This window comes from Odontomachus brunneus, unplaced genomic scaffold (genome assembly GCF_010583005.1).
Source record: "Odontomachus brunneus isolate Ranch 3 - 2012 unplaced genomic scaffold, Obru_v1 Obru_scaffold_009, whole genome shotgun sequence".
Classification (NCBI taxonomy): Eukaryota; Metazoa; Arthropoda; class Insecta; order Hymenoptera; family Formicidae; genus Odontomachus; species Odontomachus brunneus.
Window position 1 is genome coordinate 1,332,537 of NW_022639459.1, and position 14,401 is coordinate 1,346,937.

Consider the following 14,401-nt stretch of genomic DNA (forward strand, 5'->3'; position numbering starts at 1 on the left):
TATCCATCGGCTGTAGAACATATTAACCTTAAAACATAACCTATAACCTTGAGATTGTTATGTTTCATGTATCCCATCACAACAGTAGCATAATATTCCGTATTCATCATGTCACTAGATTTTCACTTTTTCACCAGCACATTTCGTGGTTAACAAGTTCACGTTTCCACGTTTTGCCGAGTTACGTGATCACGAGTTCACGTAAAACTTTTCACATTTCCATCCTAGAGGAAAAGTTACATGATCGCTGACGTCGTGGTCGTCGTACGCGGCGTGCTCGAAGGTGTCACGAGAAACAACCTTTGAATTGGACGGCCATATTTAGCGTACCGAGTGCACTTCTCCGAGCAGAAATGAGATTACGGATCTGTGTGAGTTTCGAGTGCGCGCGAAGATCGAAGGCAGAGCGCACCGAATCAGAAACCAATGGATCCTCGATCGACAGCCTCGAGGGGTTCGTTTACAAAATACTTAAGCAATATTCCGTACACTTGCTCGGATCGTGCCGAATTGTCGCGATGCCGTTCTCACGAAAGATGCTCTCGCACTCGTCGAAAAACTTTCAGCAAACTGACATGTATCCCTCTCCATGATTGCGAGTAGTGGTAGTTATTAATGTTAGCAGATCTAGTAGGGGAGATTACACACACGGAAGCTCTTGCATGCAGCTTGCCTCCGTGTAAATTTGATCGACAATATCGCGTATATGTGCGCGGTTTCCGAATATTAAGACAAACTAAAGACTGAAACGTCAGTAGCGATTGTTTTATGTATGATAACTCAATAAAAATGTCGCTCAAATGCCTAAAGGTCGACTTTCAAGTCAGTTTGTTTAAATTAATACCATCTAAGAGAGGTTCATCATTGCAGACTGACGATTTTTCTCGTGTGTTTCAAAGATAGAAAGACCGATTTTCAGCTATCTTCTTTAAGGGGACACTGGATACCGACATGTGCAGTTTTTGTATTTTTCAAAGTTCTTTTATTTAGTTGCATAGAATCACAAATGCACATACAAACTGAAAGTACAAATACTAATAGATTTGTGGAGTATCCCATGTTATATCAAGAATGAAAAAATTGTATAAATAAATTCTTCTTTATTTTCATGAAGTACTCCGCCCGTCATTGACATTTGTACTTTCGCACTGTATAAACATTTGCAATTCCATAAGAAATTCCATAAAATTTTGTTTTATTTTGTCAATAAAAATTTTCTTAGATTTTTTTTGCGTAACACTCCGTCGACATTTGTATTTTCACTCTCTGTATAAACATTTGCAACTCTACAAAAAAATTATTACGAAAAAAATATTCAAAGACATTTTGTGAGTGAAAAAAGTATGCAACATGAAGTATATACTCCGTCATTCGCCAGCATTTAACTTCATATAAACATTTGCAACCCTACACAACCAAATAGGAAAACAGTGCAAAATACGAAGCATTGTGTCAGTATTCAGGATCCTCTTGAGCCCGAAACTCTGATGTACTTTGACCACGAGGGCCAGACGTCGCGAATTCAATGCGATTTAATATTCCACACGGTGCGCCATCAGTTAAAGAGAGCGCAAGAAGAGGGCATCATAGGTGCGAGAGCGTCCTTCATGAGGCTTGCCGAAGAGCTTGGACCTCGCACGATGATCGTTCTCTACCTCATCGGTGAGTCGCATTGATACCACGGCGCCCGAGGAACGATCGCTCGATAGATCACGGCACAAGAGGACAGGTGGTAGCGATCGTTGCTGCCGCGGTGTTCGGCGTAACAATGCGAATCGCCGTGGGTACAGAGAACACTTTACAGCTCCAGCCTTCGTTGAGAGCGCATTCGGCCGGTCGCGTCCGCGTACCTAAGCGCTCTCCTCGTAAACCATCTTCTGATGATGCCGTTTAAAATGCACGGTCAGGTTGCCGCGCTGCCGCGCTTTATACGGGCACTGCGGGCACTGGAAGGCTGGTGGCTTGCCGCCGCACTCTACCGTTTCATGGCGACGCATCGTGCTCTTCCAGCGGTAGCCCTTACCGCAGATGCGGCAGCGGAATTTCCGTTGTTGCTCGTGAGGCACGCCCATGTAGACGGTGTTGAGATCGTGCGGCTGCGGCAACACCTCGAACGAGTCCGGGAAGACGACCTCGCGGGTGGACGACCCGCTACGTCCGCTGCCTCCTCCACCGCCGCCGCCGCCGCCGCCGCCGCCGCCGCCGCCGCCGCCGCCGCCGCCGCCACCGCTGCCATGGTCGCCGCCGCTGCCCTCGTCGTAGCTGTTCTGGTCGCCGGCGTTGCTGTTGCTGGCGCGTCTGTTCGTCATGGCCATGGAGGAGCGCGTCATCACCGTCGGCGCCGACGAACGCATCTTCTTCGTCGCCGGCTGCTGCTTATAGTCGGAGCGCAGCAGTGACAGGAGAGCGCCCATCTGACCGTGGCTGCCTGTAACAAGGACCCAGCGCCGGCGGAGGCGCGAAGGTGGTAAGGAGATTAAATCTTTGAGGAAGAGATGCTTGCTCGCTTGCTCGCTCGCTCGCTCGCTCGCTCGCTCGGTCATCGCTCTGTCATCGCTCTGCCATCATTCGGCGGCGTCCTCGCGGCGTCTCCGCACGCGGCATCGCCAGGGGAACGCGACTTCGATATTTTGCGACGTGGACGACGCAGATGGGGTTCGCGCACACAAATTACCATGGCTGTGAACGTTGGGCGTAAACTTCAACTGAAGAACTAATCAGGAAGAACATGCTGCTTTAAGTTTGTGTACTCTAAAGGAACATAGAACTGACAATAAGAGGAAGTAATTAGGACCCGATTATCGTTGATAGTAACACTAGAATCTAAAACCTAGTTACTGATAGTAACTAAGATTCTGGAATTTGGTTGCTGATAGCAACTACGATTTGAAATCCTAGCAGTTATTCAGTTTAAGTCCTATTCAGACTCCATTCTAAGGAGTAAAACATCTTGGTCAAGCGCGCGGAAAGCGCTTAAATTTGAAACCCTGTAACTCTTTTTCGTTTCTTTAATATTTTACTATGAAGTTTGGTATATGTTTACATTACATATATTAATAACAATGTTGCATAAATTAAAGAACGAAACATAAAATAATAGTGGAATAACAACCGTTTCCCTTTCTTATTATGAGTTTTCTAGTAACTTGTTATAAAGATTTTTGAAAGGAAGAAAAGGAAAATATATTCTTAATCTGCGAATGATCTTTAGAATAACATTCTGCGAATGTTATTACGGTTGATTTTTGAAGTAATTTTTCCAGCTAAAGTTATTAAAAAAATGTCTCTAAGAAAAAGTATTTTTCTGCAAAATAAACTTTAGTACTAGTACAGTCGCAATTTTTAGGAAGAAAAAATCAACTATGATAACACCTAAAGAATTTAGCACAAACTAAGAATGTATCGTCCTTTTCTTTCTTTCAGAAATTTTTACAAGAAGTTCATTATCACCATATAAAAAAGAGTTTTCTAACTTATGCAACATTTTTATTGGTATATAATGTAAACTCATGTCAAATTTCATAATAAAATATTAAAAAAAAAACAAGAAAGTTACAGGGTTTTGAATTTAAGTTTTCCACGTGCGCAGCAGCAAAGGTGTTTCACCCCCTTAAGTTGCACTTTTATCTCCTTTTAGACGTAGAACAATTTTGAAGCGATATCCTTTGATTAGTTTTCTAGCTAAAGTAAACGTCTTACGTTCACGACTGCGACGATTTGTGTGCGAAAGATGCCGATATCGTGGACGCGTCCCGTCGATTCCGCGTGCCGAGCTCGACGTTCGTCGGGACCATGCTTGTCACGACGTTTCGCGTTGAACTCGGCAAAGTTATTTTACCACGGTGACGCTTAATTCGAGCTGTCTCGACGAAATAAACTAATTCACCAAATTCGACAACTCCAACGAAACAACACTTGTGCAGAAAAGTTCCGTAACATTTACTTTCCTCGCGACGCGTTCCGACCTCTAGATTAGTACTAGACTGGTCCCTTTCGTAAAATAGCTTTGCCGCGAGCCGAATATGACTGAACTCAAAGACGAATCTTGACAGACGGTCGTCAATATCGCCTCGATTGCGACGCTGAGAGCGCGAGGACAGGAGTAAGGGAGGTAGTCATTCTGTCGACGTGTGGATATGTGATTGGCGAAGAGATATCAGTGAGATTAAAACCCGTAACCAACCCACCACACAACGTATCAGCCAATAGCCCCGAAGATAGGTGTGCCCAGGATCAAATTTTGCCAAAGGTTTCGTGTCTGTGTGAAGAGGCGTGAAGAAAACTGCGTGAGACGGGAACGGCGGAGACGAAAAGAGGAGGTCGCCCCGAAGAAGTTGTGTCGAATTTCGCAGGCGTTCAACGCACCCCCAAGGTGTGGAGACGCGCGTCTCGCCCAAACGACGAACTGAAAATCACATCCGGCGTCTATTAGCGACAAGCCTCGTCCCGCTTCTCGAATTTGTAACATTCTCACGAATCACGGATACCTCCTCCCGCTCTCCAGCCTTTCCCTTCGAATGTGAGAGAACACCAGTTTCCAACCATCCAAACAAGATACCCAAAACAGGATGTAACGATATAGGACGATCTCGCGGCGTGTGTTGAACCGTTAAGTCTAGACCAATGTACAATGTACAGTGAAAGGAGTTTTTACTCAGAGCAGATTTATGTGTAACGCAAAACAGTATATAACGATCATACATATACAAAGCATACGTTCATGAATATTATAATCTATATATATATATATATATATGTGTATATATGTATGTATATATGTATATGTATTTTTTACATATAGCAAAATATACATAAATCGACGCGGACGTGGTCTGCTAATCCAATTAAAAGCACGCTCAGTTGTCACCCGAGCGAGCAAACGCGAACTAGACCACGTCCGTCGATGTTCCGTTAAAAAAAGAAAGAGACGTATTCGGGCAAGGAGAAAAAAAAACAAGGTATCATTGCGGGAGTGAACAGTAACGAGAACGGGTCATTCTCCGATCGTTCTCCCGTCGCACTTAAATCCCGTGGACGGCGAGCATGTGCTTGTGCAGACTGCTCTTCTGAATCAGCCTGCGTTGGCAGATCGGGCAGCTGAATTGCTTCTCCTTGCCGCACTCGTACTGCATGTGGCGATTCAGCGAGCTCTTGTTCTTGTAGCTGCGCTCGCAGTGTCTGCAGGGGAAGGGTTTCTTGAAGACCGCGGTGAACCTGACGGCATCGAAACGATCTGAAACAGAAGTGCCAGAGTGGCGTCTTAGTACATGCTCTGGTGATCTACGAGCGGCGATCGTGTATGTGTGGTCGTCTCTGCCAGCTGAATTTCCGCTGGCACGGCTCCGTATCGACTTCGGCTTTGTATCGAGAGTGCAGGATAGATCGTGAGAGAAGGGGATCTCTCTTTCTCTCTCCTCCACTCTGCCCAATGGAAAGAAGATACTTACGTTGTAATTCGCCATCGATCCTTGACCTCGTTCGAGGATCACCGACAGCTCCGAGTGATTGTTTCTGTAGCAGCTCGCATGAAGATGCAAAGTGACGGGTGATAATGAATGATTCTTTAGCGTGATCGAACTCAGCGAGGAATTGCCAGGGTTAGGTGAATTAATATCTGTTTCTTTTTTTTTTAATTAAACTATGATTAGAGTTGATATGCGGCGTAAAAAATGAACTTAAGTTAAAGTTATACAAACAAAAACCTAGATAATTGAAAGTTAAGTTAACGGTGAATTAATTTGTTAGAAGTTAATTATGCCAAGCAATATACATATACGTATGTGTGTGTTTTCTGCATAATTAACTTTTAACTCGTAGGTCAAATTTATGTGAAATAATAAAAAGTAAATAGTTGTTTATTAAAAAATGTCACTGTTTTGTGCTCAGGATCCAAAGAGAAGAACCCTGACACTCAAAAGAAAAGAAAATTCTATTTGCATCTTTCACTTTTCTTATTCTAAATAGCAACATTAATAAATGTTTTTAACTTGTACAAAAAAAAAAGAGAAAGTGAGTTAAAGTCAATGCATTGTAAAATAATTGATTTGAGCTAAAAGTTAACATTTAAAATTAACCAAGTTAAGATAAAAGTTATAAGCTTTTCAATTTAACTGATCAAGTTATTAGGAAATCGCACTGGATCCTTTGGCAGAGACTGTGCGATTTGATCAACGTCGTGAAACCGTAACGGAGATTTTCTCAGCGGCCAGTATGATAGCGTATGTTAGAATGACAGAAAAGAATGACAGCGACGGTGAAAAGAAGATACCAATCCCGAACTGACGGACGTATAGATGATCGCATCGTGATTGTATCAAAGAAGGCACATTTATTTTTTTTTTCCTCGTTGATGCACAATATGCAGCAGTGTTATATGACATATATACATAGAAACAAGCATGATTATAATGTACTACAGAGTATGAGCATGTCAGTTACTGGAAACTCAAGGCACTTCGTGCATCGAATAATCCTCCGCGGAATATACAATTTGCAAATTAAATGCAAAGTCAAATGTAAAGAGTGGACGTTAAGGTGCGCCCGGTCGTAGCGTGGGATGTGTCTTTATTCGGATTATATGTACATGACGAAATTGCGCGATGAAGCCTCAGAAAATACCAGCCGTCGGAGTTAATCGCTCGCCCCTGTTCTTCGTCAGGCGAGATCCTGCTTGTTGAAACGGTGCTTGCGGGCGATGTGGTAGTCCAGGTTGATCTTCCTCTTCGTTCTGAATGGACAGTGAGGACAGTGGAATTGAGGTGAGTGACCACACTCGAATTTTAGGTGGCGATTAAGCGAGTACGACTTAGAGTACACCCTGTGACAGTTGTCACAGCGATATCCACCGTGTAGCAAGGGATTTCGTCGGGGCTGGCTCGATGAGAAATCTGTAAAAGACCATCGTATCAGTGGAAGTGTCTCGTAATTCATATCCTGTGGTGATCGTCGTATTACAATAAGATTTCATGAACTTTTACAATTAGTACCCATCTTGCCGAGAAAGAGAGACTTTTCATTGGAGGAGGAGAGTCGGATTACGATCAGTGTACTTATAGGCATTGACGACGGATTCAGAACGATCCGTCGTCGTGCGTAGATCGTGTGTGAGAAATGAAAAAAAAGAGAATGAGAAAGAAAGAAAAACTTGGTTGCGTTTTGTTTATTAATTCTCATTAATCGCTGGGGCGAGATATCGCTGTCTGCGTGGACAATGCCGTCGGCGAATGTAAGATCAAGCAACGGCGCATTGTACCAGAATATATATTAATATTTATTTTTATAAAAAAATATTTTCCGAATCACAACAGAGAGAAGAAGTCTCGCGCAATTTGAGATACGCTCTTCTTCGCCGATCGCGCTACATCGTTCTCGGTCCGCACGTGTTTTTCGAGTTGGACAGCTGTATCTTGTACTGGATCTGCCGAATGAATTCGTTATTTCCGGAGGTGAGGAGGGTCGGCCAGCACTCCGGGGTCTCGCGCACGTGCCGGTGCAGTGATTTCCTCCATTTGTACGATTTCATACAAGCCAAGCAGGTGTTATTATCTGAAAAAGAAAGCAACACATGGACTCGTCAGCGATTTACGATCGGTACGCGCGACAAACATGGCTGTCGCTTTCTCTAATCCCAACCGTGACATTCCCCCCGTGTACATAACTTTATCTTCTTTCTACACGGAAAATATCTCGACGACCTGGAGATCGTGGAGAGCTAATGGTGCATTACGAACATTAGAAATCTATGGATCTCTCAATACCGACATATATACTGACAACAGCGACCGATTAATCTCTGCATAGTTAAGGCACAGTATTGCACTTTGAGAATTGCATGGAACATGGAGATATACCACGGAGTTCAAACGACACAAATGGTGCAAGTTGAAAAAACTCGTGAAACGTACTGGCTGCATTAGCAGTGAATTTATTATTGCGTGCATGCGTGATTTTGCTCTTGGACGCGTTGAAAGTAATAATCAATAGAAAAGAAAAGAATAACTTTACATGACGACAAAAAAGAGAATATATCTCGTTATACTCGATTTCTCGCTTCTTAATACCATCATGAATCCAGGACGCATGTTATTGTCTCACGCAAATGAAAGTACAAGGGAAACGTTACTTATGTATCGTAGAGACGCACATTACAGCATTAACGCGAAATTAAAGGTATCGATCGAGCGGAGTCATATACAACGATACTTCCTTTCCGAACTTCGTTTGGCACTTCGATTTAAACGTCTGAAACGAAAATGAGGATTACCACCCGACGAGATTAACGATACGTGTCGGTCCTACACATCGGGCTCGAAATGTTTATTTACAAGGAACTGAGAGAGAGAGACACACGGTCGCATGGAGTATGCAGTCTCGTCAACATTTATACTATTTTACAGCTCGAAGTCTCACGAAGGAAATGCGGCCGCTGAAAAATCGTCACAAGGCGAGTGCTCATCGAAGATTCATTAATTACGACTCTTATTCTGTACTCTTTTTTTTATCGATAGAAATGCCTTTAAACGTGACTGAAAATCAATCATACAAGGAGGCTTGTAAGTCATATTTATCAGACACTTCTGTACTGAGAGAAAAATTATATTAAAATCAACAAATATTTCCTTGATGGGTGCCATTAACATATTTATTTAAATATACATTCTCTTTATTTAAACCAAATATTGTTTATTTCAATCAGATAAACAATATTTCATTTAAATAAAGAGAATGCAGATTTAAGTAAATATGTTAATGTAGATTTAAGTAAATATGTTAATGGCACCCATCAGAGAAATATTTGTTGATTTTAATATAATTTTTCTCTCAGTGTATAGATAAGAGAGAGCTCAGAATAAGAATCTGAAGCTGCTGACTATTCGCTGCGACTTTCATCACTTATGATGTCAGGAGCGAGAAAGTATACGCTAAAACTTCTAAAAATTCACGTTAAAAATACGTTTTCTGGACATATCTTTTTATTTCAACGTATTCTGCGAGAACTTTTGGCGTGTATTTTCTCACTATTGACGTCGTCAATCAAGAGTTCCGTGGCGAGGAACCAACAATCTCAATTAAATGCGACAGCGATCTCAGCGTCCCTTCTTCTCTCTCCTCCTGTTTTATTCGCGGTACGCTCGGCGAAGTCACGTAGGACAGTCGTAGAAAAATTGCCGAGCGTTTAGAATTTGGCTTTGATCTTGCTCGCGGTCGCAGTCCTGCCGATCCCGGACACTTCCGGTGCTCTCAGCCGTGCTTTTTTCGCATGTGCTTCAGCAGGTTGCAGCGTAACTTGGTCCGCTTTGGGCAATACAGGCACTGGTACTTCGGCGCCTGCCCGCACTCCTCCCTCACGTGCCTCGTCAATGAACTGTAATACATGTACACGTTTCCGCAGGTCTTGCAGGTATGGACCAGATTGCCGAGCAGATAGCCTGCAAAGAGAAATCACACGTGCGCGGTTAATACGAATCGTTTGGGCTCGTCGGTGGTCGTTGGTATTCGTCAAGGTGTTCTTTTCCTTTCCCGTTATCTCCGCGGAGATTCGCAGAGGAACAGTGAGAGTTATGGTCCTTCCAAATGCTACGTTCGTCAAAATTTCGGGGGAGGGGGGTTTTAGATGAAACATCCGGAAGCTGTCCGAGGGTGTTAAAAGTAGTCGGGTTAGAGAAACAGTGCTCGCGACTGACTTGAATTTCGCCGTCGACATTTAATACAACATCACGGAAAATTAGTAATCGACGAACACAACGGAAATGACGACGTAAAAATCACGACGACCATAGACCAATGGACTGACAATTTTGGGTGGTTTCTATGTTTCGAAATGTCTTTCGCGTTTCTTCAATTTCGTTCAGAGACCACTTTGGATCGAATCGCGCGAGAAGTCGAATATCAACGACCGATCCAGCAACTGTTAATCCAGCACGTTAAAACGCTTATTTTAAGAGAAACACATCGGAGGAGAAGAGCACACGCGCAAAGCGCAAGTCTACGCACCTTCGATATATGTGTGTGTGTGTGTGTGTACGTATTTTTTTTTCACACGCGCATCTTCTTCGTATAATTCTCGCGTATACAGGTGCAGCCGCGCTGTCGCGACGTTGATGGGGTTATGTAATTGTTAAGGACGAAGACAGAGTAAGCGCGAAACAAATAAAAAAGCAAAATAAAAATTGCAATCAAGGTGACCGAACTCTCATGCAGAGTCATTAGTATTTCCTTATTACTATCACGTCGTGGCGAGAGCATCACATATAGTCGCATATATTTTCGCACATCTCTCTATATATATGTATATACGTATGTATGTAGAGGTGACTACTTTTATTATTTCGTAACTCAAATCATAATTTAGTATCTCTTGCGAATCAAGGATTTCTTGTCGTAGTGTTCTTCGAGGAAATACACGAACACTATTTGCGTAATTGCATTTATTCGTAACTTTCAATTGTGCAAGCTCTTCTCGAGCATTGTCTCGAGTTAGTTTAATGCCCAATTTGAAGACGAAGACACGGAAAATAAATACGGAACTTTACAAAGCGCGCACACGTCGTCTTAGTCGCGTAACATCAATGACAATCGGATCGCGATTGGTCAATTCATAAACGTAAAAGAGTGAATAGTGCGTTTTTCCATTCTCTCTTCGATTATGATTATATACGACGAATTAAATTAAACGTTGAACAATGTCAAGTCCGTCGATAAGTGTACAAAACTTTTTAGTCTTCATGGATATAAAAAAAAATTGTATAGAAATTTAAATACATATCGGAAAAATCAATTACATATACTAACTCGACATTTTTTTTCAAAAAGCAAATCTTGAATTGTTGTGCGATAGCTTCAGGACTCCTGCATAGAACAACATTAGCGTTTGCGTATTAACGTTGATAAGAATTTACAATTCAGATAGTAAACTTAGGTGAAGAAGTGCTGACAGATATAACGTTCCGTAAATTGTTCAAGCGATTGACTTAAGATTCGGAGTTGAAAACATCTGAAACTTCTCGATATTAAGATAGCCAGATGCAAGAAACTTTGCGATCAAATATAACCTTTGGTTAGTTTTACAGTGTTGCATTGTAAATATGTGTCACTTTTTTGCTGTGACTTCGACATAAGCAAACAGATTTATACGTTAAACAACTTAACAATAATCTTCCAACTTAGTGAACGACCAGCGTGCTAATTATAACAATTACTGCGCGAACTATCAAACGTGTGATCTGTCCGGCAGAGTGATCGTTTCCATCGCGAGGAAAACTTGTAACAAGAATTTCGGGAGCTATACAAGTGACGCGACGAAAGCATCAGGAGTGGGAAAAGACATTCACTGTGTGTGTCTAATAAAACTTCCACTACACTCTGCTAGAATTAGGAAAGAATGCACACACGGGGAGAATTTTATAGTAAAAGTTAAAATAGAATTTTGTAGTCGAGGAATCGATCAACATTCTGCAGCAATTAACTTTCTTTCATTTTATATGTTATATGCAGGCTGCTTAGAAAAGAATGTTAACTAAAAGAAATAAAAACTCTTCTTGAGTACAATCAATATTAAATGTAAAGGACAATAAGAGTTAAAGTACAGGTCTAATAGTGCTATTAAAACTATTAAAAATAGTGATTCAATCTCCAATGAGAAGAAATTTATTAATCATCAAACAATCAAACGCGTTTCGGTCTAACTTCACAGACCATCTTCAGTGATTACAAATAAAAAACAAATTATATTTAAATGTCACAAACGTAAGGTCGCAAATAATCGGTATAACAAAGGTTGTTGTTACAAAAGTTGTCGCTACAAAATTTGCTTACGGGAATCGGAAGCACAAACCCAAATAAATACAAATAGTCATTAAGACAAAGAAACCTTTCCCTGGAAGACCAAAAGTATTAGTCAGTAAATAACTTGTAAGATTGGTCACTCCATCGCACGTACTAAGGTGCTGTGGTGTAATTATTTAAAAAACGTATTAAGATAGAGTAAGCAAACCAAGTCTGAGGAAAAAACAATGATAAATACCTCAACAATAGATAGTAGAGCTTCAGGGAGATGTTAAGCTAATAAACGTGTATCCGAATGTCGCAAGCAGCACAGAATCATGTGTTTATATTTACTTGGTACAAATTGTAGACGAAAACAATTCAAGTCAAACCAAGCAAAGTATTATAACACTTTCCAAAATTCTCAGTATCAGTCTGAGAATTTAGTCCATGTGTCTGCATTTTAATAAAAATCATCTCCGCAATCATTCTTTTATAAAAAGGCGTTCTTTATGTAAAATTTTGACACTATCCTATCTAAACCATCTAAACCATCACTGATGGTCTGTGAAGTTAGACCAAAACGCGTTTGATTGTTTGATGATTAATAAATTTCTTCTCATTGGAGATTTTTAATAGTTTTAATAGCACTATTAGACCTGTGTTTTAACTCTTATTGTCCTTTACATTTAAGAATGTTAACACTTATATGAAGATATGCTATATAAGTGTTGACATATTTTTGAAGCACTCTGTATTTTGGGAACTGAGATGTGCTATTAAAAAAATTGCGATGTTTCTAGCGAAATTTACAATGTTCCTCAGCAAAATAGATCTGACTGACATTTCTATTTCTACACTATTAGAAACATAGTAAAATTGAAGGGAATCCTGCTTAAAATGATGAATACAAAACGATAAGATTACATTATTCTATCTGAATTTCGGTATAAATCAATCATGATCATATCGACATCATCATATTGATTAAGATGGAAATTCTAAATCTTATATAATCTTATTATTTTGTATCCATCACTTTAAACAGGGAATTTATATAAAAGAAAGAAAAAACTATGATATTCTTTCCTTATGTAGTGAGAGTATTATTAGACAGAGAGTGTCTTGTTCGCCAGGAATTCTTTCATTTTCTTCTATAAATGGGAGTTTTAACCAGAGTCTTGCCCAAAAAAATATAGTCCCATCCTTAACGGAATCCTTTTATGAATGAGTTCCAGATAATTCTTCTGAAACCAGAAGGGAAATATTCCAAGCACGATATTATTCCTTTCCATCAGAAGAGGAACACTCTTTTGACAAAAGTTTCTACTTAGAGAATGCGGGATTACAGGATACAACATTTTGCAACTAGAGTTCCATGTTTTGGAACGTTTTCCCTTTAATTTCAAAAGAATATCCTTGAGGCCACTCATAATAGGATTCCGCTGAGGATGAGATGAAATTTCTTGGGGTGTTCTTTGTTCTTTCGCGCGATCTGCAGGTCGATCCGCGTGGTTTCCTTCACCCACGATTAAATCTTAGTGACGCAACCGTGCTCCTTCTTGAGGTGATTCAACAGATTGAACTTCATCGGCATGATGTTGTGACAGAACGGACAGGTGTACAAGACCCTGCCGCACTCCTCTCGCACGTGCCGGTTTAACGCCATCCGCGACCTGTACGTCTTCCTGCACTCGCAACACGTGTGGAAGCCTGAAACGGAAGGAAGAGTGCCACTTTGAATGAAAAGTCACCTCGACGCGCGCATCGCGACGGTCAACGATACTCTCGTCTCTCCCTCCTTGGCAAAAGCATCGTTGGCACGTCAGCATTTCACGTGCGATCGCTCCTGGTCGTCGTACCGGTCAACTCGTTCGAGTCGTGGTGGCCCGTCGAATCCTTGACACGTTCTAGAACAGAGAACACATTTGATCGGCCGTTAGTCGCGCTCGGAAGAATCCCGCGAGGATTAACATTTAGAGACGAATAGAGGATGACACAGGTCGTTCTGGAAAGAAAGAAAGCGTCGACGGGTGAGACGGAGCTTCGTGTCGCCGGATCGATCAACATTCGTGAGGAGGTCTCGTGAGAGAAATGTGCGCTGCTTTCAAAGTCCAGCCGGGACTTAAGTATCGGGAGTAAAGTAAAGGAAATTGTACTCTTGGTTTCCTTTCTTTTCTTCTTCCTTATCATTGAGGGAAGTTCTTTGATTCCGGGGTACGATAGGGGGGTCTACGATCGTTTTGTGTGTTCGTGTGTGGATGCGTGTGTGTACGTGTGAGTGAACGTGTGAAGCATCTCGTCAGCTCGCCGTCCATAAATGAGACTCTCGTTTCGCCTCTAATACTTTTCTGACACTTTATTGTTAGTATTACGAAAATACATGCATTTATAAATACTACGGATTATGCGGTATCCTTGCGTTCGTGTTCGCATAAGCTGTGGCCGGCACGACGTGCCGGGATCGAATTTCGAGATTGATATATGCGGTGAGAGAATCGACAGTGCACATACAGCGTTGGCGACGACGTCAGTTCCCATCGTACTGATCCCCGATGGGCAAGATACATTCCGCGTCTACGCTACACTATTTCTTCTATTTTTTTTTTTTTTTTTTTTTTTTTTTTTTTTTTGCTTT

General features: G+C 41.5%; 2 protein-coding genes across 2 annotated transcripts; both read right to left on the reverse strand.

The window, feature by feature from the left end:
* LOC116840273 (longitudinals lacking protein-like) lies at positions 1 to 2,165 on the reverse strand. Its single transcript, XM_032806791.1, has one exon. The coding sequence runs from the start codon at positions 2,070 to 2,072 to the stop codon at positions 1,851 to 1,853; it is 222 nt and encodes a 73-aa protein (XP_032662682.1). The 5' UTR covers positions 2,073 to 2,165; the 3' UTR covers positions 1 to 1,850.
* Positions 2,166 to 9,240: 7,075 nt separating this feature from the next.
* Positions 9,241 to 13,956, reverse strand: LOC116840377 (zinc finger protein 37 homolog). The gene is made up of 4 exons (XM_032806996.1): positions 13,923 to 13,956; positions 13,626 to 13,673; positions 13,315 to 13,476; positions 9,241 to 9,428 (listed from the first exon to the last, which is right to left on the reverse strand). The coding sequence occupies exons 1-4, from the start codon at positions 13,954 to 13,956 to the stop codon at positions 9,241 to 9,243; spliced, it is 432 nt and encodes a 143-aa protein (XP_032662887.1).
* Between the last annotated feature and the right edge of the window lie 445 nt (positions 13,957 to 14,401).

Excerpts from the sequence above, each read along its gene's own strand:
- LOC116840273 (XM_032806791.1), bottom strand. The coding sequence starts at position 2,072 with ATGGGCGTGCCTCACGAGCAACAACGGAAATTCCGCTGCCGCATCTGC.
- LOC116840377 (XM_032806996.1), bottom strand. The coding sequence starts at position 13,956 with ATGATAAGGAAGAAGAAAAGAAAGGAAACCAAGA. Across the intron at positions 13,674-13,922 it reads GAAAAGAAAGGAAACCAAGA|AACGTGTCAAGGATTCGACG; the intron begins GTACAATTTCCT and ends TCTCTGTTCTAG. Across the intron at positions 9,429-13,314 it reads TCACCTCAAGAAGGAGCACG|GCTATCTGCTCGGCAATCTG; the intron begins GTTGCGTCACTA and ends TTCTCTTTGCAG.